Source organism: Martes martes, assembly GCF_963455335.1.
Source record: "Martes martes genome assembly, chromosome: 3".
Classification (NCBI taxonomy): domain Eukaryota; kingdom Metazoa; phylum Chordata; class Mammalia; order Carnivora; family Mustelidae; genus Martes; species Martes martes.
This window is the reverse complement of record NC_137890.1, coordinates 101,084,908-101,106,983: the sequence shown is the minus strand read 5'-3', so window position 1 is coordinate 101,106,983 and position 22,076 is coordinate 101,084,908. Positions and strand designations below refer to the sequence as shown.

At 48.3% G+C, this 22,076-nt stretch overlaps 1 protein-coding gene across 1 annotated transcript in view; it reads right to left on the bottom strand.

Moving 5' to 3' along the window:
* Positions 1-22,076, bottom strand: part of MGAT5 (alpha-1,6-mannosylglycoprotein 6-beta-N-acetylglucosaminyltransferase) — a 312,019-nt gene that overhangs the window by 73,544 nt on the left and 216,399 nt on the right. The window contains exon 12 of the mRNA XM_080799785.1: positions 15,653-15,786. Coding sequence (XP_080655911.1) covers positions 15,653-15,786 — 134 coding nt within the window. The remainder of the gene's footprint in view (positions 1-15,652; positions 15,787-22,076) is intronic.

The window sequence follows — 22,076 nt, the reverse complement described above, 5'->3', positions numbered from 1 at the left end:
AACCAAATTTTAAAAAAATGGGAAGAGAGGGGTGCCTGGATGGCTCAGTGAATTAAGTGTCTGCCTTCAGTTCAGGGTGCTGTACTGAGCCCCATATTGGGCTCCCAGCTCAGTGGGGGGTCTGCTTCTCCCTCTGCCTCTTCCCTTGCTTGTGTTGTCTCTCTCTCAAATGCATAAATAAAATCTTTAAAAAAATTTTAAAAATCTAACAATGGGAAGAAAAAAGGGAAGGGAGGAGGAAAACAGAAGAGGAGGAGGAGGAAGGGAAAGAAAGGAAAAGAAAAAAGTGGGAAAGGGGAGAGAGAAAAGAGGAAAACAGAAGAGGAGGATTTTAAGCTGGACACAACCTCTTTTTGGCAGTAGGTCTGAACCCCAGGTCTCCCAGGCCCTGATTTCATTGTGGGAAAATGCGGGTAAGTATTCTATCTGCCAAGGCTGCTGGGAAGCTCCTGCCTGCCTGGCGTCACTCATAGCAAGCATGTTGGCACTATCTGGAGGCCTGGCCAAACCTTAGCAGGCTCTGAGGACCTGGAATGATCACTAGCTGGTCTGGGTGCACAGGGGGGGACACAGCTTTATTCAGTTCTATGCAATGGGAATGGTGTCCTCTGGGCTTGTGCAGCAGACAAGCCGCTGGACCCCGTGGGGTAGCCCCTCCACCCTGCAGTTATGATCCCCTCAGCACCCTGGACAGAGGATGACAACACCTAGGTCAAAGCTTCCTAGACTGCTTCCCCCCACCAGCCACCACCACTGGCCCTCTCCTCTCTCTCCCACTTGAGGTGATGCCTGTGGGGACTTAACTGAGGAAATGAGGTGGGTTTCCCCAAACCGAAGGCACATGGATTAGCTCTCATGCTTTATGAATCTTGTATGCAAACTCCTGACTTTTCCTTCAGAACCACGTGGGGCTCTACCACCTACTGTCTGCTTTCAATTTTCCATTCCCCCTACTTTTCACATGCCCAGGCCAGGAGGTCGGTCTCTGACCAAGCTCCTGAAAGTCTCCCGAAAGGCAGACATGTCTCTGCAAGTCCTGATCTACAAGCCAATTTGTAACTGGTCCTAGAAGGCAAGAGTCGTTACAACAAATCCTAACAAATAATAAAACCAGCCTGACTTTACTTTTAGAGGTCTTCAGATTCGAGAGGAAGGCAAGGGAGTTTCATCCACTTTGTGTTGCTGGCTCTGCCACTAAGAATCCTACAGAAGTATTCGTGAAATCTGTCCTATGCCATCACAGATTGAATTCAACCTCTTAAAGTTGAGGGGATGCACATGAGAAAGAGGAGGAAATAACTGTGGAGTCAGAGCCCATTCCTTGGTGGAGGGGTGTCGTCCAGAGGAGAGGCTCCAGCATATGCCCCTTCGGTTCAAATCTTGACTCAGCTGTTTACCACCTTCGGGACCTTCACCTCCACCAGCCTTGGCTGCGACACCTGACAACAGGGCTAAAACCAGTCCTGACCCGACAGAGTTGTTTGGAGGACCCTGGCCGGCACATAGGAATCGATCAGATATGCGCAGTTACCACCACCGCTGCCCCCGGAGGAGCTCTAGCTTGTCAGAAATAGAGTCAGGGAAGGGAGAAGCTGAGGTCAGCCGGCTGTACACATTCCAGCTGAGCAAGGTAACTCCAGCACTCCCCGGAGCTCAGCAGTCCCTGAAGGCTGGACCCAGATCCCTGAGGGGGAGTCCTGACTTAGCTAGAGGACAGATGGACTCTCAGTACTTAGGGCTGCACAGCCAGACTTTAGGAGCATATGCTGCTTATATGATTTTTATTTAAGTATGAAATTGTATATGGATGCTAAGTTTTAGAAGCACACACACAAATTTTTTTTCTGAATTGGTGTATCACTGTTTCTCAGTCTTATAATACCTCTCCTTGTAATACAATGGTGCATTTTGTTTCCAACAACCAACACCACATTGTAAAATATGCTCCTGGTCTATATTTTTCACCTAAAACTCCACCCACCAGCTCTGTCCTTGCAGGACCGGTTTCGGGGTCTCAGTGATATGGCTCTGCAGTGATGTAGGTTCCACAGTGTAAATCCCATGGTTTCAGTTTCTACCAAAAATTATTTCTCAAGGACTCCAGTTGGAATAGGAAGCTCTCGGGGTGCCCACACACCAGCAGCACATGAACCTTCTCCAAGGCGGCACATAGCACCAGACAGAGGCCAAACTTCCTACGACTGGCCCAGCACATTCAGCTGATTTACTTGAATCCTAGTCCCAGATTTTTAAGTTGCTCCTCTACTTCCACTGTAAAACAATACTGCTACTTTGCTTTCTCTCCCAGAAACAGCCAGAAAACTACATTTCTAATTTCTCTCTACTGCCAGGATTTTTGCTCTCTTTGCTAAGTTTCCAAACAAGTGCTGATGTAAGGACCACAGGGACCTCATTTAAAGGCATCTTTTTTCAGGTAGGTCTGAACTCCTCCCAGCAGTGCTGATGGGGAGTGAACTTTATTCTCCCACTACAGAGCTAGGGCAGCCCCAGGGACTTGCATTCCTGAATCAAAGGAAAAATGAAGACATCCGAGTTCTTCTCTTCCCCAGGAAGCCTTCCTCAAGTCGGGAGGGTGGCAGTGTCCTTGGCGATCTCTCCTCTCAAGTCCCCTGGGACTGCACCTCTCCAGCGGGGCCAAGAAGCTGCAGGGAGATGTATGGGTACACTCCCCTCAACCCAGTTCTACCCCAGTCCTCGTTATCTCAGGAATCAACAGTGCCTCTCTGCCCTCTTGGCCCAACCAACGGCTGCCTGGCATGGCCAAGTACAGGTATGCCCCTTCAAGTCGCAGGTATGGCTCTGGAAGAATTCAGACTATTCCTAGAATTCTCATCCAAGACAGTTCTCCTATAAGCTGGGCTTTCATGAAGTCCAACAGCAGGAAAACCATCCTAATCAATACACTCTTTCAGTTATTCTAATATATCTGTGTCCCATCACATTCAGAAAGTGAGGACTTTCAGATTGTCTTAAGGTCAGAGGATTATGATTCTCGTTGTCCAAGAGCGGTCCTAGCCCTTTCTTTGTTTAAACAAACAAACTTGCCATGCTTTTGTAAACCTCTTCTGCATGGACCGTCTGTTCAGCATTTGGGCACCCAAGACCCTTTGGTCACCCTGAAATGCTGCCTCCCTGTCCACACAGCATGGCTTTCACACGCTTGGATTCGCTCAGTGGCTTCTGTCCACAGACAACCACTGCTCTTCTCTCTTCCTTCTCAGACAGCAACTTCTTTTCCCATCCTCTAATCACCATTGTTCCCATATCGGTTGCCAAACTGTTAGGGCTGGAGTAATAGTAAAAAGCCTTGAAGCAAATTACAACCACAACAGCTGTGTTTACTAAGAGTTACAAATGAACTCATCCCAGCACAATTAGAGCAGACAGGCAGCGCTTCGGAACCTTCCAGAAGCACCCCGCCCTTGGGCTGTTTGCTGGCTGCCTCAGCCTCCCACTACCCAAGCCCGTTCTGGCTTTTGGAGGAGACCCTCTGCTGAGCACAAGGGCCCTCTTTTCACCCATGATACTTGTACGTTTTCTTCCCACAGCTGCAGTCATTCACACTCAGCTGTTCATGCCTCTGGGAGGGCTGCCAGTCTCTGACAGAGGAGGCAACTGCTGGCTGTCCTCGAGAGGGGCACCAAGGAAACGACTCTCCACCCTGAAGCCCCTCAAACGTCTCCCTATCCACCTGAGACGAGGCCTAAAATTCTGTCACTCAACAACCAAACTTTTGCACCATCGGTGACTTCTCTGAAGTGTCAAATGTTGTCATCAAAGGAATGACATCAAGAAGACTATCACTCACCCATACCTTAAGGTGGATTCGTTTCTCCTCAACATCTCTCAGGCTCTGTTTTATCACCTGTAAAATGGCTATGTGTCTTGTGCAGCTATGTTGGAAGTGCTGTGTAACCTTTCAAATTCTTACAAATTGGGACCTGAATTCAACTAAGCTAAAAAGGCAAGTTTTTCTGAGAGAGATTTCACTGGAACCTGGGTCAGCTGACTGCAGCCTTGTACGGATGTAATTCAGGGGACTTGTTATTATCATGGGAATAAAAGGGCAGGTCCTCGGGGGCTGGGCTGGTGTGTTGCCCTGGGAATCAAGGGCCCAGACCCAGGACTCAGCCTCCTAGAACAAGGGTATTAGTGTCATTCACAGCATGGGGTGGTAGTTGACTACACAGTGGCTGTCCACCATGCATGGAAAGGGAGCAATGGAAGTTTTTCTGATGTAGGAAAATGGGTGACTAGCTAGTCCCGTGTGTCCCAAATTTTCCTTCTTAAAGGTTTCACCTGGAGTGCTTGTTGGACATACAACTGGCTGGAGATTCTGGTTACAGGAGCCTGGGGAGGGTCCCTGACATCTGGATATTGCACACATTTCTGGGTGGAGCTTAAAATCAGGTAAATTTCTTTAACATTGACCTAGATTCTAAGAACCAACTTGAGCTTTTGGGCCAGTCCCTGGAACACAGGCTGGAAATCATTTCAGTAAAAGACCCAATAAATCAACGCCGCCCCAAAGGACCATAGCGGGTATCTGCACGGACTTATGAGAGAGCTCCTGTTTTGGACTGCAGCCAGGAGGGGATCTGTCAGGGGAGTTCTAGTCTAAGCAGATGTCTCCATTCCCAGGTGGGAAGAAACCTGAAGACGTGGTTCCATTCTACAGGAGCAAGAAGCAAACAGGTTCCAAGTCCCAGATACAGAGTCTACTGCCATGCATTCTTCCCAAAGAACGCCACCTCCAGCTGCCAACCCAAAGGAGAAAACTTAGTTTCGACCACAAGGGAACTTGGCAGAAGCAGCTCTGGCAGCTTGTACCAGAACTGGGCCGTCGCCAGGAAAGGGCTGATGGGTGGGGCTCCAAAGGAAAGGCAAGTCTCAGCGTCTAACAGATTTTCAGAACCTGGGCTTCCTGCTGGAGCTGCATGAGGAAAAGTGGAACTTGGTCCTCCTCTCTGCCCACCCTCATGCCTCAAAAATTGCCAAACTTCTGAACAGGCCTTTCAGAAGAAGATATGGCCTGAATGAAACACGGAATTCATGACTACATGCAAAATTCCTTCTCTAACTTCACCCCTTGAGAAGAAACCTACTCTCTGAGAGGACTAGACAAAAATGGCTTTTTCCCCAGCCCAACACTCAACTACCTCCAAGGGCCAAACACACGGGATAGAGAAGGCCCTGGAAGGACGGTCATCCCTGGAACAACCCCTGGCCCATATGTGGGAGCGGCCACCACTAAGCTCCAGCCAGTGTCTGGCACGTAAGGAATGAAGAGTCCAATTCGCCACACCACCTGTATTTTCAAGACAAGCTGGGAATTCTGGCTTTTCAGATGAACCTTCCCAAATGGAAAACTTGCCCCATTTGAAAAATACTATGCCAGTTAAAGAAAAATGTCTGTCAGTTAGATTTGGTCTGTGGGCTCCGAGGCTGTATCTGTCACTTTAGGTGGGAAGCTGTGCTTGACTGAAGGGCAGTCAACTGGTCCATACGTTTTCTTGATCGCACTGTTCCGGGAATTTGTGTTCCATCCGGTTTCTCTTCCTCCCATCCTTTTCCGCTTGCATTCTACAAAGGTAGAACCTCTGAGCTTACAAGTCAGGCAGAGCACCGTCCCCCTGGCACTAGTGATATGTCTCTCAAAGCCTTGCCAAGGTCCCTGCAGCCAACAGAGACAGGGGCTAGCAGCTTCCCAGGTGGCTGGCAGAGGAATTCCGCTTCTTTACTCTCTCCATGCCCAGCAAGTTCACCAGCTGCACACTTCCCACCCTTCCGAGGGTCATTCAGGGCAGATCTGATTCCGAGGTTCGGAGGTTCGCCACCCCTTTGGAGTCCTCGTCCACCCACCTGCAAACTCAATCAAGCCTTTTATTTTTTCTTGGCCACATACATTTCTTCCATCAGCCTTCAGAAAGTATGGCTCTGAGTCTCCCCACAATGTATGCCTCTCAATCCAAAGGCTCAAATCTGCCTAGATAATACTACTAGTAACAACAAAAATTAACAGACATTAACGAATACCAGGCATTGCAGAAACAGAAAACTAAGAGCCTGTATGTATTAACTCACATGATCTTCATAGGAACTCTCAAGTAGGTACTATTATTACCACCCATTTTACAGGTGAGAGAACAGAAGCACAGGGAGATGTGGACCTGGGCCAGCCACCACACAGCTCAGCAGTGGAAAGCCAGGATGGAGCCCTACCGGTCTAGCCCTACAGGCCATGCTCTCAGCAGTGTTAGCCTCATGAGCACAGATCAAGAAATGCCCCAACATACCCAGGGCATGAGCAGGGACTGGAGGGTGCGAGGCGCTCTCAAAAGGATGGAAACTACCTGCTCTTCCTTCTCCATGTGATGCCCCAATTGCAGGTCCACTGGCAATTCCTGGCAGCTTCCCACACTGTTGACTCATATGAGCTTGCTATCAACAAATCTCTTAAATCTCCTTTACATGCATGGATGCTAAGTCACAGTAACCTCATCCTTTTCTTGGACAGTTGGTTTTATGGACTCTGTGCCTTGCCTGGCCCAATTATCTTCCCTCTGCCCTATTTCTGATGGCCCATAAAGTTGTCTTATAGGGCATCTTCTCTGTGCCCTTGCTCTTGAAGGAATTAGAGAAGGCCAAGAAGGAGTTTAGATTATAGAATCACAAAACTCTAGGGAGCAAAACAAGAGCACAACCAGTCCTCTGCCTCATTTTACAGATGAGGAAAGCAAGACTCAAAGGCAAACGAATTCCAAGGACCTGCGGCCAGTGAGCAGCGCAGCTGAAATTAGAATCTGGGCGCCCGTTCTTCCACCCAGGGCCCCTCCAACTGCTCCAGACGGTCTCTAATCAGTGCTTCTGGGCTGCAACAGAAGTACGACAAGGAGAATGTGTGCTCTCTGCCAGCGGGCAAGTACCTCAATGGGTTTAAGATGATAGCAGAAAGCTTACTCAAACGGGCAACAGACCAAACAGACCACAAGGCTGACAAGACAGGGAGAGAGGCTGCCCACGGTTTCCTAAGCTCCCAACGTAATGTTCAAACCTACACTCATTTGCTTCCCAGACACTGATGTGCTTATAATGGATGCCACTTAGGGTTCGGGTACACTTAGCACAAAACCAACACTATTCTTGAATGATAACCTTAAGTCCCCTGCACTGCAGTCCTTGGAGTCTTAAAAGCCAATGATTGGTTTCTGATATTTTTCTTTGCACTTGGCTTCTTTTCTCTATTTCCCCTCCCCGCCAGCCCCAAGTTTGCACTTCAATTTGGGGAAAAGGCTATGTGATAGGACCGCACTTTAACTTGTGCAGGAAGTGAGCCAGAGGGGAAACCAGGAACAAGTGGCTTAGGATGGCCGAGTGTCTGCTTGTATCCCCGCCAGCACAGACCTCCTTCCAAGGAAAAGCAACCTGCTTCCTGCCTCTGGCCAGCGTGGGATCCTGACAAGGTCTTTCCTACCAGAGTTCTCCCCAAAGGGGAATAAACTGGGGGAGAGAGAGACGCTTTGGAATATCCTCCTGGTTGGAACCAGAACCAAGAGCTGTGATCACATTAGATTTTCTAGCAAATTTAATAGAACGGATTTCAATTTTGTTATTTCAAAATGCAGACCAATTTGACTCAAGGTAGGTTTAAATTTGTCTGGTTTATCTCTACATTATCTGGGAAGAAAAGTCTGGCCAAAAAAAAGAAGGAAAAAAAAAAAAACCAAACAGGACAAGATTTAACCTACCTACAAAAATGTGTTCAAGGATTCTAATACATTCTTTAATTACAAAGGTCTCAGGGGGGTTCATTAAAACAATATACTAAGAACAGCTAATTCCTATTGCAAAATAAGATGGCATTTTTCCAAACTACTCCCATTTCCAATTTTGCATTAATTTAAACTAAGCCCAAGTCAACCAAATTAGTGAGCTAGATAATTACATAGTTTTTAGAATGGGATTCTATCTCAGACTCAGAAGTCGACTAGTCTAGAGACTTTCAACGTTTTTGGTTGTTTAAAGCAGTTCAACCCTTTTCCCAGTGAAGTCCTACTGGGAATCCAAACCTATGCCACAGATGAATCGGAGCTGCTGTGGTCGGTGGGGCCACCGCGGGGCTGCCCCTTGACTTCCCATAGTAGTTAGTCTGAGGGGCTCTAAAGAACACAGGTGAGTAATTATTGTTCTCATCCAGGGGTTAGCAAACTTTCTCTGTAAAGGAACAGACAGCAAACATTTTAGACTTTGTGGGAACATACAAGGTCTGTCCCAGATTCTTCTGCTTTTGGCTTTTCTTTTTATGATTTTCAAAACGTAAAAACCATTTTTAGCTTGCAAACTATAGGCCGGATTTACCCCACAGGTCACTGTTTGCCAACTTAGATTTATTTTAATCGCCCTCCCGAGGTCTAATTGACATATAATCAACTGCACATATTCCAAGCATACAATTTGATACATGCTGGCATACTGATACACCGTGAGCCCATCACACCACCATCAACCACAGTGGCCATGCCCACCCCTCTCTTTCTCACCCCTCCCCGGGCAAACACCCATCTGCTTCCTGTCACTATGGATTAATCTCCATCTTCCAGAGTTTTATAGACACAGAATCACACAGTACAGACTCTGTTTTATGACCGGTTCTTGTACTCGGCATTATTTTGAGGTCTGCCATGTTGTGTGGATCAGTAATTCATTCCTTTTTTACTAATACCTTCATGCATACGAGCATGGAAATGGGAGGCTGGAGGTGCCTGCTTCTAAATCACAGAGATGCCAGAGGAGCTGCCCAAGACAGGCCCCCAGCCTCCCTGGGTGGCGTTCTCTTTCCCGGACGTTTCACTAAAAAGTTCACTAGGGGTTTTGAAAACCTCCTGACACCTGTGTGTGGTGCATAACTGACACGGGTGCAGCATCGAGACTTTTCCTTAAATCCCCTCGTCCTGTGGTCCTGAGACCAGTGAGCTTAGGCAGCGCCCAAAGTGAAACACATTCCAAGTCGTATCTCAGGAGCCCCAGATAGATCAGCTACATTTAATGAAACCAAGAGGAGAGGGATTCACGCACCCAGTAGTTACTGAGAGCCTACTACGTGCCAGGCACTGTGATGGGTAAAGCAAAATCAAGGAGTTCTGCTCTCAAAAGTTTAGAGTCTAACAATTAAGGAGAGGAAGACAGAGAAAGAAATACATGAGCATAAAAATGATTAAAATTGCATAAAAGGAAGAAGTTGCTGTGACAGAGACAGAGAGGGATGACATTTGGTTGGGGTGCACACGAGGGACAGGCTGTGTCTCGGAGGCTACCGCTGGGGCAAGCCAGGGCCGGTGGCAGCTCTTATGGCAGCTGGGCCCCCAGGGGGAGAGCGCGGTATGTGGGCCCCTGCATAGCCAGAGGCCAGGGAGCTGAGGGTGAGTCGTGCATGTACAGCAGACACAGCCTGCCTGCAGAGAGCCCAAATCATCTGATGGAGGCTAGATTTCATCGTAAATGTAAGGTGCTCTGAGTTTAAAATGAAGCCACTGGAGGGTTGTGAGAAGAGGAGTAATACAATCCAATTTACATTTTTTAAAAGACCATTCTGGCTGCTGCTGCGGCACAGAGAACAGAGCAAAAAGGCTAGGAAGTTAGGGACAGAGAGGGGGGAAAGGTTGCATCACATTTCTGGAAGGTCTAGTGCTGGATTTCTTCGGCCTGTGGTTATGGGACTGGGTGTCATTTCAGGGGATGCTTTAGAACCACAGAGTCTTTGAAGTCTTGGTAAAAAGCTTTCCAAATTCAGTGGAGACTGCTGGTTGCTGCCAAGCAGGCTAGGACAGAGGCAAGCCAGGCCCTGGGGGTCCAGAGCTAGCAATAATTTCAATTGCTCCAATAGGCCTGGTAGTTACCCTCTGTAGAACTGGCTGCAAGGCTGCTGTGACTTCCCCATTTGTGTGGTGCACAGCCGGGAGCAATGTTTTACCTGTGACACAAATATTTGCCCAGGACTCCTGCTGCACATGAAGTGACTCAGGCAGACCTTGCCTCCTGGCTTCTGAATCCTGCCCTCCACATGGAACCACCACCGTCCAGGCTAGGGGCCGAGGGCGGCTCGTCAAGCGGGCGGCAGCAAGGAGGCAAGTGCCCCAGAGCAGAGGTCAGAACTCTGGTCCTGGCTCTGGACTTGGCGGGTCACGCGCTGCAGCACCTCGGCCAAGGCCCTCCACCTCCTTTGAATCAGTTCCTCGTCTATAAATCAAGATGGCCAAGGAGGGCTGCTGCATGCAGCCAGGGCGCCTCGGAAGGAATCGGCCAGCACCTCTGTAAACGAGGACGGCGAAAGGCTCAGAGGATCGTTCACAGGGTGCCCTCTTTTATCCCCCAGTCGTTAGTCATCCAACAAGCGGGAGCCTTTGCTGAATGCTTATTAAGAAATGCCAGGCTCGGCGCCTGGGGGTTTCATTGTGGAGTAACAGGGATTTTGGTGAAGTCACACTTGATTCTCCCATGCACTGCTCATCAACCAGCCTTAATCATACAGAACATAATCAAGAACCGTGACACGAGCTAAAAAGACCGCTGATGACATCCATGCCCAGGACTGTTGGCCAAGTGAGTCCTCCAAGGTAGGCTTGGTTTACTTGGGACATGGTGTCGTTTAGGGGTTGGCAAACTTCTTCCTGTCACGTGTCAGATGGTAAGTCAGGCTTTGCTCTTCTTGGAGTCTTAGTCACAGCTATGCCACACTGCCATTTTGGAGCAAAAGCAGCCCCCAGGCAACAAACCGGTGTAGCCGTATTCTGACAAAACTTCTTTTACCGAAACAGGTGGCGGGCGGGCCAGATTTGGCTAGAGACCCAGAGTGTGCCAACCACTGACATCGTTCAAAAACTGGAATCTTAGTATCTTTGGGCAGTCTTATATCTGCCCATTCCTCACAGCTCTATCCCCCACCTCATGCTCCCATCAGCCCCCTCTGTGTCTGTCCGGCCCCAGGAACAATATCTGTAATAGCAGCAAACAGTTAAGACAGACCATGTGCCAGGCCCTCTTCTAAGCACCTTGAATGTATAAACTCACTTAGTCTCTAGAGAAACCTAACTATCATCTCCACGAAAAAAGAAGGCAAGAGAACTTGCCGGTGCTTAGGCAGCGGATGGCAGCCACAGGACTTGAACTGGGCCATCTGGCTCCAGTGCGTGTCCTCGACCACTCTGCCATACTGCCCAGCAGGCATGGACGGTATGAAGCAGGACAGCAGGTGACGAGAAAGAGACCACACCTGTCAGCTCCCACAGTCCACCACTTACCACAGGTGTATCGCATTCTAAGAGGCCAGGCCCAGAGGCTGGAAGACAAGGCCTCGAATGTGCTTAGCAGGAAGTGAGACTGGGTCAGGGTGGGTGGAGGGGGTCACTAGAATCAGGCGCATCAGTAATGAAGACATGATAGTTGGCAGCCTGCTGACAAGCGTACCAGGAAAGCAAAAGGAATGGGGAACAAGGAATGATGTGTTCCCTGGTTGGCCAGTGAGTCAATGCCGAGCACCTCACGCCATCCCACACCCGCCAAGGCCACACGACCCGAAGGGCACTTTTGTCAACAGCATGTCGGCATGGCCTGGGTACCTGCGTGAAACGCAGGGTCTCTGCCCCGGCCCAGAAGGTCTGCATCAGAATCGGCATTTTCACAGCGCGCTGGGTGATTCACACGCAACAGGCAGTCTGAGAAGCCCTGCTCTGTGTGGTCGCTGTCACTGCTCCCATTTCACAGGCCAGCAGCCTGAGGCTCAAGGCAGTTAAGCACCTCACACGCTGGTGAGCTGGCAGGCACGGGTCTGAACCCCAGCGCGCCCTTCAGAGGCTGTGCTTACGCCCCAGAGGTGCTCAAAGCAAGCCCTTCAAGACATTTACTTCCACAGCAATTGCGTAACAGTAAGTAACGAGGGCTTCGAGACGGGATCCCAAATACGTAAAAGGCGGACCCTGCATCATCATTACAAGATTCGGTTATGTTCTGGATGCTGTTTTTTAAAAAGTATGGATAGAAAAAAATACAGTTAAAGCCAGACTTCAACTGACTTTAATTTCCACAATTTTTAAAATGTCTTATTTTTTACAAAATTGACGAATTTTTCATTCTCTCATGATCTTAGTAATAGGATGTGGAAGACCTTTGAATTCAGCCACACTAGACAGACTCTCCTTGTAGGCACATGTTAGTGGGTGCCAACGACCAGTCTGTCCCAGAGGCAGATATCCAGAACACAGCCCCCCGGGTTCCTGGGCTAACACAGACCTCTGCACCCGGGATCAGGCTGTAAGCAGTCTCAATTGATGGTAAGGGTCTTGGACAGTGTTGCTTCCTGAGTTGGTGCCTTTGGGATTCTGGCAGGAAGGTTCCCTTCCACCTCTCCACTGTACCACTATAGCAGGACAGGACTACAGGGTACCTCTGCCATGAACTGGGGGTGGAACTACGGGGAGCTGAAGACATAGGCCAGTCCTTCACAGCCTCTACACTTAAGAGATCGTGTTTCCTGATAGGCATCTGCAACGTAGGGAAGACCCATATCCTGACGGGACCACAAGGAACAGAAACCACTCAGGATACTGCAAGAGTATGATAAAAGGATGTGATAAAAGAGTGTGATAAAAGGATGTGTAATCTGCAAAAAGAAAGCTTTGCAGAACTCTGGCTGCTCCTTTCTCTTTCCCTCCACACTGCATGGTTTGCTTCTGTCTGTCTTCCTTCCTACCTGCTCCTCCAGAGCACCCCACCTCTCTCAGGGCCCGCCTCTCCTCCCTGCAGTTCTGCTCCATCATCCGCTCTACAGCAGCCTCTCCCTTTCCAGATCAGTCCTGCTCCTCATCCTTGCACTCCTGGGAAGCTTCTGCCTCGGACTCCTCACAACTCTGGACCCGTCCTTCAGATTTCCATCCCCATGACTCACGGTCCCTCTGTTTTCCAATGCTACGTGAAGAATCTCACGGATCCTGCGAGGTTTCCTGAGCCAGAATCATGGCTGCCAGGCACCAAAGAGCTACACTGCCCTCTGGACAAATCAGGCAAGATTGGGTGTGTGGTGGCATCTCCCACTCGAGTGCCCCAGCAGCTGGGGACAGTCCCGCAAGAGAGGGGATGACAAGAAATAGGACTGACGGCACAGCAAGTACCTTCAGGATTTCATTGAGTCCTAGAATCTGAGGGAGGAGGAGCTCTCCAGAGGGTCAGCTCCAATCCTGCACCTGCCCACACACCACCCCTAAATTCCTCAACCCCCCGAGATGGACAGTGTCACACCCCTTTCCAAAGAGGTCAGAGGCACAGGAGATTGGGTGGGGAGACACTGGGGCAAGGGAGAGGAAAAATATCTACAGCTTCCTGCTGGCTGAAGTCAGTGACGAATGCCACCCTGGGAATGCGGGCGCAGGGGTGCCCCACTTATGGCCTCCTGTCTTCTGTGCATGTTCATGGGGAGGCTTTATTACAAGTAGCAATTCTCACATCCTGTACTGTGTTGAGAAGTTTGACATGTCCTGAATCCATGTAAAAAGTTCACAGAATTTTCCACCTTTTGGGGCCTTTCTCATCTAAGAATACAGGGCAATGATGATACAGAAAACTGACCACTTCAGATTTGGGGTATTCGGACAAAGGCTAACATAGACAGGCTGCCACTCAGCCTTCTGTGATACTTGGACGACACCCAGTAAGAGGAAGGCTGGGTCATCTGTGGAGTGTCAGAGGGACTTCCAAATCATGCCACAAATCACTTGGGTCAGCATGACTAACGCTTCTCGGGATTCTGACCGGCATCAAGAAAACCATTCTTTCAGTGGTGGTATTACTTTATCCAACGACAACAACAAAAAAAGGTGACCAAGAAGGTTTCAGAACCAATTTATTATCTTGTTTTTCTAGGGAAACCAAAAAACTGCCAGAGGCACCTAAAAGGAAGCTGCACTTGGTTCCAAAACAGAAGTGATATAATTGCAAGGTCAAGTCCACATAGACATGCAAATAATTTTCTTTGAGCAGGTGTGGAGGAGAAAAGGGAGGGAGGCCTTTTCTTTCTTTCTTTTTTTTTTTTTCCCTTAAGAGCCCATGTCTTCTTAAAACCAGTGCCCTGATTCATCCACTTCACACCTGAGCTGAGAATGAGAACACCCAGCATGTCCTTTTGAACCCTTGTGGCTGAAAGTCAGCCGAAAGATGGTCTGTTAACACAGGGCAGGTTCTGATGCAGAGGAAGCTAAGGTGTGTAAATTCATGCAAACATCCTAAATAACCACTTAGAGTCCTGACTGATTTTATTTTCCTCGAGAGAAGAAAATGCAAAATAACATACACAGGAAATAAATCTTCTTTACCAGCTGAGGTCTGTCAACCTCAGCACTGCTCGTCTTCTGTGCCAGGTTATCCTCTGTTGTGGGGCAGTCCTGTCAGCAACATCCTTGACCTCTGCCCCCCGGAAGCCGAGGGCACCTCCCTCTGTCTTTGCAACCAATATTAGCCCCAGGCATTGCCAAGTGCCCCTGGAGGTGACACTATCCTCCTTTGACAGTCACTGTACTAAACTAAGAGAGGATTCTAGTTGTTTACAGCAAAGACAGTTACCTGGAATTAAATCAGCTTCCCTGGAAATAGGCTGATTTAATTGTCCCCTCAGCATTCTTAGCATTAGTAAAGAGAGGGCAGCATGGCTTTTCCTCTTCCGCATGTGGGGTCAGAAAACAAACAGCAGGGAGTTCTTTACCCTGTACATCACATGTGTTCACTCAGTGCTTGGATTTCTAACTTCTTCATTAGAGGAGACATAACAACATGAGACCCTGGTACCTGATCATTCTGGAAAGTGATTACTTTTAGGTTTTGTAAGAGGCATGTTTTGAAATCCTGCAGACTGTTGTGTCCTGTGTAAACACGTCCTCAATCACAATGATGGCACTGGCATACAAAGGCAGACTTCCCAATAAAAAGGTCTGGAGGTCAGGGCAACAGGTCACGCTTCAGTCTGGTTCCCCTCTCACAGTACCTCCCCCAGACGGACTCTAGAAACCATCCAGGAGGCCCCAAGGTCCAGTGCTTTTGGGAACCCTGTCTCAGGGTTCCCTGTGGCCAAGAATACTGTGTCGTCCAGGATTTCCTGGAGTAAAGTGCCTACAGTCAGCCATGGCGGGTGGGTGGTTTCCTTTCTCTGGTAGTTCAGCCCTGACCAGTACGGGGTTGCTGACCGCAGCCAAGAGGATGTGAAAGCCACCACACTCCCCAGAGCCATACCTAGAGTGCTGCCCTACCCTTACACTGCAGAGGGCTCTCGGTGCAATGCCGTGCTCCAGAAAGATATCCGCCCCCATGGGGCCCTGCTTTCAGAAGTACAGGACAGAAGGAAGCTGTAACATAACATTTCCAGCAAAGAGTGAAGGGCTTTCCTGTGTAGCCACTGTGCGAACGAGCAGGTACAGCCTTTATTAGATACCCAAATGCTGAACGACCAAATCCCAGCACAGCCTTGTTTACTTCTAAGCAGATCCCATTAAGCCCTGGGCACTTGGCTTGATTACTCCCTGGATCAAAGTTAAATTAAATTACCCAACAAGCTTCGTTTTGGAGAGAGCGACGCACACACAGACTGACTCACCTTCCAGAAGCTATCCACTTTGCCATACACAAGGGACTGGTTCTGCCTTTTGATTTCGTTGATGTGGTGGATGTCGCTGGAGTTTAGGTGCTGCTCGACCACGAATCCCAGAAAGCTGTTGTCTGGGGTGTGAGCTGAGAAGCAAAGGAAAGGACAGGGTAGTGAGGATTTTATTGGCAAGAAGAAACAATAATTACACGTTTGACAGAAGCTATCATGCACATAATTAAATGTTCTCATTTTACCCTGGTTCTTTCTTCCCTGGGGAGGGCGAGGCAGGGGACTGCCTACTCCCACATACTCCCAGCAGAATCCTCACATGAGAATGGTCTACAGGACGGATTTACCTGAACCAAATGCTGAAGGGGACCGCCTGCCCTCCCCTGCCCCCCCTGTAATATGCAGCTGACAGCCTGCCCTCCCCCCACCCCTCCCCCACCCTCTAAATTGCAGCTGTCCAAACAGCATTCTGTTGAGTGTTCTCCACCTTCCCATTTGCCCAGCACAAGGCCACGTCTCCTGACAGGGATGCTGCTTCCAGGTTTGATCAATAAATGGCCAGAGCAGGGCTGAATCAAGGGTTCTCATGGGGCCCAGGCTGCTGTTGGCAGGCCCACACCATCCGACAGGAAGGGCACTGGGGAAAGGGGGATTTGGGGGCAAAACCAGTCAGCATCACCCCGACGCTGCACCTCCCCTAAGAATGACTCACTAATGAGAGAGATAATTATGGAACTATACTGAACAGATGGAGGGAATGAAGACGGAATGAAAGGTGAAACTCACTGGGATGTGAGCCATCCTAAGAAGCCACCCACCCCAAGGAGCAGGGTCTAGTCTATAGAAGAGACTATTCGAGAAGAGAAAGGCATCTTCCTTCTGGATTGTTCATCACGGGAGTTCTAAAACTTCTCTGTTTAAATAGTTGGTCAAGGAGGGGGCGGGGAAGCAACCCCATGCCCCCGTCAAACATTTCTCTCTTGTGCCTATCATTTTAAGAGGAACTGCACAAAGGCAGCGATAACCAGAAAACAATCCCCTGTAGTTGAAACAGAGACCGCCCTCCGCTACACATTCATTCTGTCCGGAGAAATGTGTTTTCCAGATGACCCTGAAGAGGCCCCACAATATTAAATAAAGCGACTGCTCTGCTTGACTCTGCCCTGAATAGAGCAGCTATAAATAACCTAAATGGAGAGATGCCTGATATTCAGAGAAATCCACACATGCAGCTTCAACCGTACTCCTTCGCAGGTAGGTGGTAAGCACACAGAGCAAGTTGGTTCCTTCGTCTAACTCTGGCTTTCTCAGGACTCAGGAGCTAATTCCCAGGCAGGCGGCCTGCACCGGAGCCCTTAAAGATGGGCAAGGGCAGGCCTGTGGAAAGGCCTAGGCGCCTGAAGCCCCGGGCCTCACTCTCCTCCACTGCACCCCCCACCCCCCCCACGCAGATGAACAAGGGAATGCCACCAGTGGAAAGCCGCAAACTGTGGACACAAGGAGCTGCATAAACACTGTGTTATCACCATTCAGTCTCCCGGGCTTCTGCCTAATGGGGGTGACAGAATGAGGAGATAATAGGGTTGTGACTGGGGAGTTGTGTTCAGCCTGGCCAATCTGTTATTTCATTTCTGCGTTTTTGAACAAGTGCCCAGAGGCAATGGCTGCAGTTGGCTGGAAAGTAAATTAGTGAATAAATTCTACTGCCAACAAGGGGCAATGGTTGCTTTTCCTTTCTTTTTGAGGAGCCAGTGGTGAGGGGCTTTGAAGGAGGATGAGGGAAGGGAAGAGAGCCCCTACGCATTCGAAATGTCAATAAAGCAGCTTAAAATAGTGCTTTGCAAAACTTTGGGTTAACTGGGAAAATTCTGAAACAGAACCTGACACTTTAAACTTGGAGACTACATTTTCTTAGTCTTCAGAAAATGTTATGTGGTGACTAAATTTCCATACTTTAGATATTGGTTTCTGAAATTCAGTTATCTAGTCCTTAGACGAGCACTTCTCAAGAAAGGTGAAATGTGACTCAATGACCTAAGAACAAAGTCACAGGTGGAAAAAATGCAATACACATAGAGCTAAAAATAAAAATCGTCAAAGCCCCCAAAGAAAAGAACTGCTATATGCATGTATTTTTGTGTCAAAGATTCCTGTAGCTCACTTGACCACTGAAAGGGAGAGGGAGCGCAGGGTCTAGTCTAACGCCTCTCGAGAACTGGTGGGACTCTACTGTTTGAGGACTGTAATTTGGCACTAACTCAATTTTGACACCGCACAAACAATCACAAACACCTGTTCTTCTGCGTTTTCACGCCCACACTTTATTTCACTCCTCTCTCTGGTCTGGAGGTGTTAGGTGGGGGATGGGCAACCTGTAAGCGCCGGTAAGGACCATGGAGGATGGAAGGAGAAATCCTGAGCCACCACCCTTCACTGGCACTGGTCACACCCTCCATGTGTCTTCCTCAGGGACGCCAAACCTGTCACGGGATGCTAGACAGGGGTGCCAGGAGGGGTCACTTAGCTGCAAACTGCCCCACAGGTGATTTGGAAGTGACCACAGGCCCTGCTGTGGTTTCCTTCCCAGCAGCGGGCCAGCAGCTGGGTACCTGCCTGCTGACATCGTCCCCGAGGGCCCTGGACTCAACATACATGCTTCTAAAATCACTTAGCGTAGGTCAAAAGTCACAAAGAGAGGCTGACGCTAGCCAAAAGGACCTTTCCACGGAGATCGAACTCCAGCCCAAGCTGTCTCTTTTTCTCTGTTTGAGACCAGGAACAGAGAGTTGACTTGTGCTAGGAGGTTTTCAAAGAGTAGGTATTCACATGTCAAGGTAAACTTTAGAAATTTCATCATAAATGGGACACAAGAAATCCTGCACATTTGGAAATCACTCTGTCCCAGGAAATCAACAAATGGGATGGTTTAAAAATGGCTAATATTTGAGTTCTATGTGCAGAGTTGTGTTCTAAGCTCTTGATCACGACTGTTTGACTTTATCTTCATGACAACCTTTCAACATGTTTGAGAGATGAGTAAGTTCGGGGCAGGGTGGGGTGGGGGGAGCACTTTGACTACTCTGATCTGCATGCTAGGAAATGGTAACATGAGGATTCAGAGCCAGACCAGCTGGTCCCAGAGCCCAAGCTCCTCAAAGCATCCTACATACAGCTTCATAGTCCAAATAGTTTATCTTCTGGGCTCCGTGAACTGTAGTGATAAACATGCTTCAGCGGAAAAATCACATTATAAGGTAGACCAAAATACACATGAAAGACCCAGGGAGAGAAGTGTATATAAGATCAGCTCAGTTTCTTGAGTGACTTATGCTACACATATGGGGGGCCAAGCTGATTCATTTTACATGTGACAAGCAGAAGGGGATTTGCTAAACATTGACAGTCGTCTTAAAATAATTCAGGACATGCATTTTTTTTTGAGAAAAGCATTATTTTAAGTACTTTGGAAGCATCTATTTACAAATGATTACAAATCAGCTTGATGAGCTTCCTGAGCAGATTACAGCAATAACTTCTTTTAAGAACTACTGGGAGTTTGGCTTGAATAATTCATTCAACCACAACCATTTTAGAGCGCTCCTTCTAAAAAAAGCCAGGTTAAATGCTAGGTACTGAGAGATCATAACATCAAGATGAGTTTCTGCCCTCACAGAGCTTACCAAATACTTAATAAATGAGGTGTATGCGATTTCTATCAAGCAGTAATAGTGTCCTCATTTCAAATGAAATTAAAAAAGATTTTTTTAGAGATTTTATTTATTTATTTGACAGAGAGAGAGACATCAAGAGAGGGAAAACAAGCAGGGGGAGTGGGAGAGGGAGAAGCAGGCTTCCTGCTAAGCAGGCAGCACGATGTGGGGCTCGATCCCAGGACCTGGGATCAAGAACTGAGCAGAAGGCAGATGCTTAATGACTGAGCCACCCAGGAACCCCTCAAAAAATTTATTTAGCCAAATTGATCCTTCTCTCAGCACCTGAGTCTGTCTCTGAGGTCTGCCATCACTAAGTCCCAAGTACTTGCACCAAAAAGTGCAAATATTCATTTTAATATGTAGTCTGCTGGCCTTAACCACAGCTGGCCCTACTGTAGTAGGGATCCCCACACCAGCAGATCACCAAGGGCAGAAACCCCAAAGCCAGCCTGGGCTCCTCCCTTAGTCCTCACCCAGTCCCGAGGATGTCAGCTTCCCTGAATCTTAACCCTCTCCCTCCCTTGCACCTTTCTTAGTTCTGGCCTCATGGGTTATTTTTGAGACTTCCACAACAAATCAGTTTTCTTTTGTCCTATTCAAATGATTACTTATTTAGGTTTTCCAATTATAACAGAAATAGATCCTCTGTGTAAAACTTTTTTCAGACAATAGAAAAAGATATAAGAAAAATAACTGGTCATCTATCACCTAGAAATAACCATTATTACTAGATTTTTAAATAAGATTTACTAATTTATTTTGGGGGGAGCACATGTGGGAGTGTGCAGGGGCAGAGGGAGAGGCAGAGAGAGAGAAAATCCTCAAGTAGACTCCCTGCTGAGAATGGACCCCCCCCACCCCCCGACATGGGGCTCGATCCCAGGACCCCAAGATCATGATCTGAGCCTAATCAAGGGTCAGAGGCCTAACTGACTGAGCCACCCAAGCAACCCATGGACTTTTTTTTTTAAAATAAATACTCAAATCAAAACTGGATCCTACTATACCTACTCTTTTTTTTTTTAATTTTTTTTTTAATTTTTTTTTTAAGAATTTATTTATTTATTTGACAGAGAAAGATCACAAGTAGGCAGAGAGGCAGGCAGAGAGAGAGAGAGAGGGGAAGCAGGCTCCCTGCTGAGCAGAGAGCCCGATGCGGGACTCGATCCCAGGACCCTGAGATCATGACCTGAGCCGAAGGCAGAGGCTTTAACCCACTGAGCCACCCAGGCGCCCTATACCTACTCTTTTATAAACTTTTTTTTCACTTACAAATGCGCCACAGGCATCTTTGGTGGTTAATACACCACAGCTCATCACTGCTTGTTAACTAGTACAGTATTTCAGTGCATCAGCTGGGATGCCCCATGGTTCTGGTCCACCAGCACTGCTTTATGGAACCACGCTTCTCGCAGGCCATGCAATTCTGTTTCATTCAGGTGGCTGGACTGGTGCCAGTCCTGACCCCTCGGCTGCCCCCACTCCATCCTCTTCCAAGGATGGGCATATGATATAGAAACTCTTTGTGACCGCGGCTCATTTGAAAGATGGGGGTATGATCCAAGGCCCACCAATCACAGCTGCTCCAAGACTAGTCAGAGCTACTTTTGAGGTCAGGGTGTCTCTGTTAGAGTCACCATGTTGAGAGGGTGGAAGTTGAGAGCTGCAGACGTCATCTGTGTGCCCATGTGAGAAGGATGCCAATCCAAAGAAATACAAAGCCAAGAGAGGGAGAAAATAAAGTTCCTGCTAGCCCGAATCCAGCTCAACCCAAAGCTGGTTTCAACAACTCCCAGGGACAAGAGTCAACGACCCTTTGTGACCAAGTCAACAAGACAAAAATCCTGATGAGTCCACCCTAGGAGACGTTTAGGACATTTCCAATTCTTGACTATCAAAATCCACTAGTAGTGCAGACCATCACGCTCTCGTCACTTCTGCAGTGGATTTCTGAGTGCTCTCCGTACCCGCAGACCTGCCCTTCCTCCTTTCTGCTCCCTGCTCCATCTGGCACAGCCTGTGTGCTGCCCGACTGGGCATTCTATGCAACAAACATGGAACTGTGGTAGTTTCTGGCTGAAAATCTTCACCTCCTCCAGGATGAAGGACTGGCCAGCCAACCTGTCATTCTGGCTTCATCTTGGGTCACACCCTGACACCTCTGCTCCATGATGACCTACTCGGAGCTTATCATGTATGCTTGCCATCTTCTCTTATGCTGGCATGTCTCTCACCTCCTCCTTCCCTGAAGGCTCAGCTCCCTTCATCCTGGTTGAGGGATTCCCTCACTTCCCGACACTGAGATAAGTAGGGCTCCTCTTAGATCATGAAGAGTTACAGTCCCTTTCACACATTATTATCTCAATGACAGACTATACATTCTTTGAGATGGAACCATGTTTTATGCTGACTCCCAGAGCATAGTAGGAAATTGAGCAAATTCTTTTTGCGTGCATGACTGACTAAGCCAATGGGAAATGCTTAATTAACTGGTATGATTGATTCCACAGGTAGGCAGATCTACGTTACCAAGCAGCAGAGGCCATGCCTAAACTACTCCAGCATCAGGCTCTTTGCACAAAAGTTCCAACACTAAAGCCTGTTCTTCATGGGATGAATCACTACCCAAGGCACCTTATCACTCCAGTCCAGAAACTAGCTCATGCTTACAAAGCGTTGGTGCTCAAGAAATATTTATTTAATTGATAAAC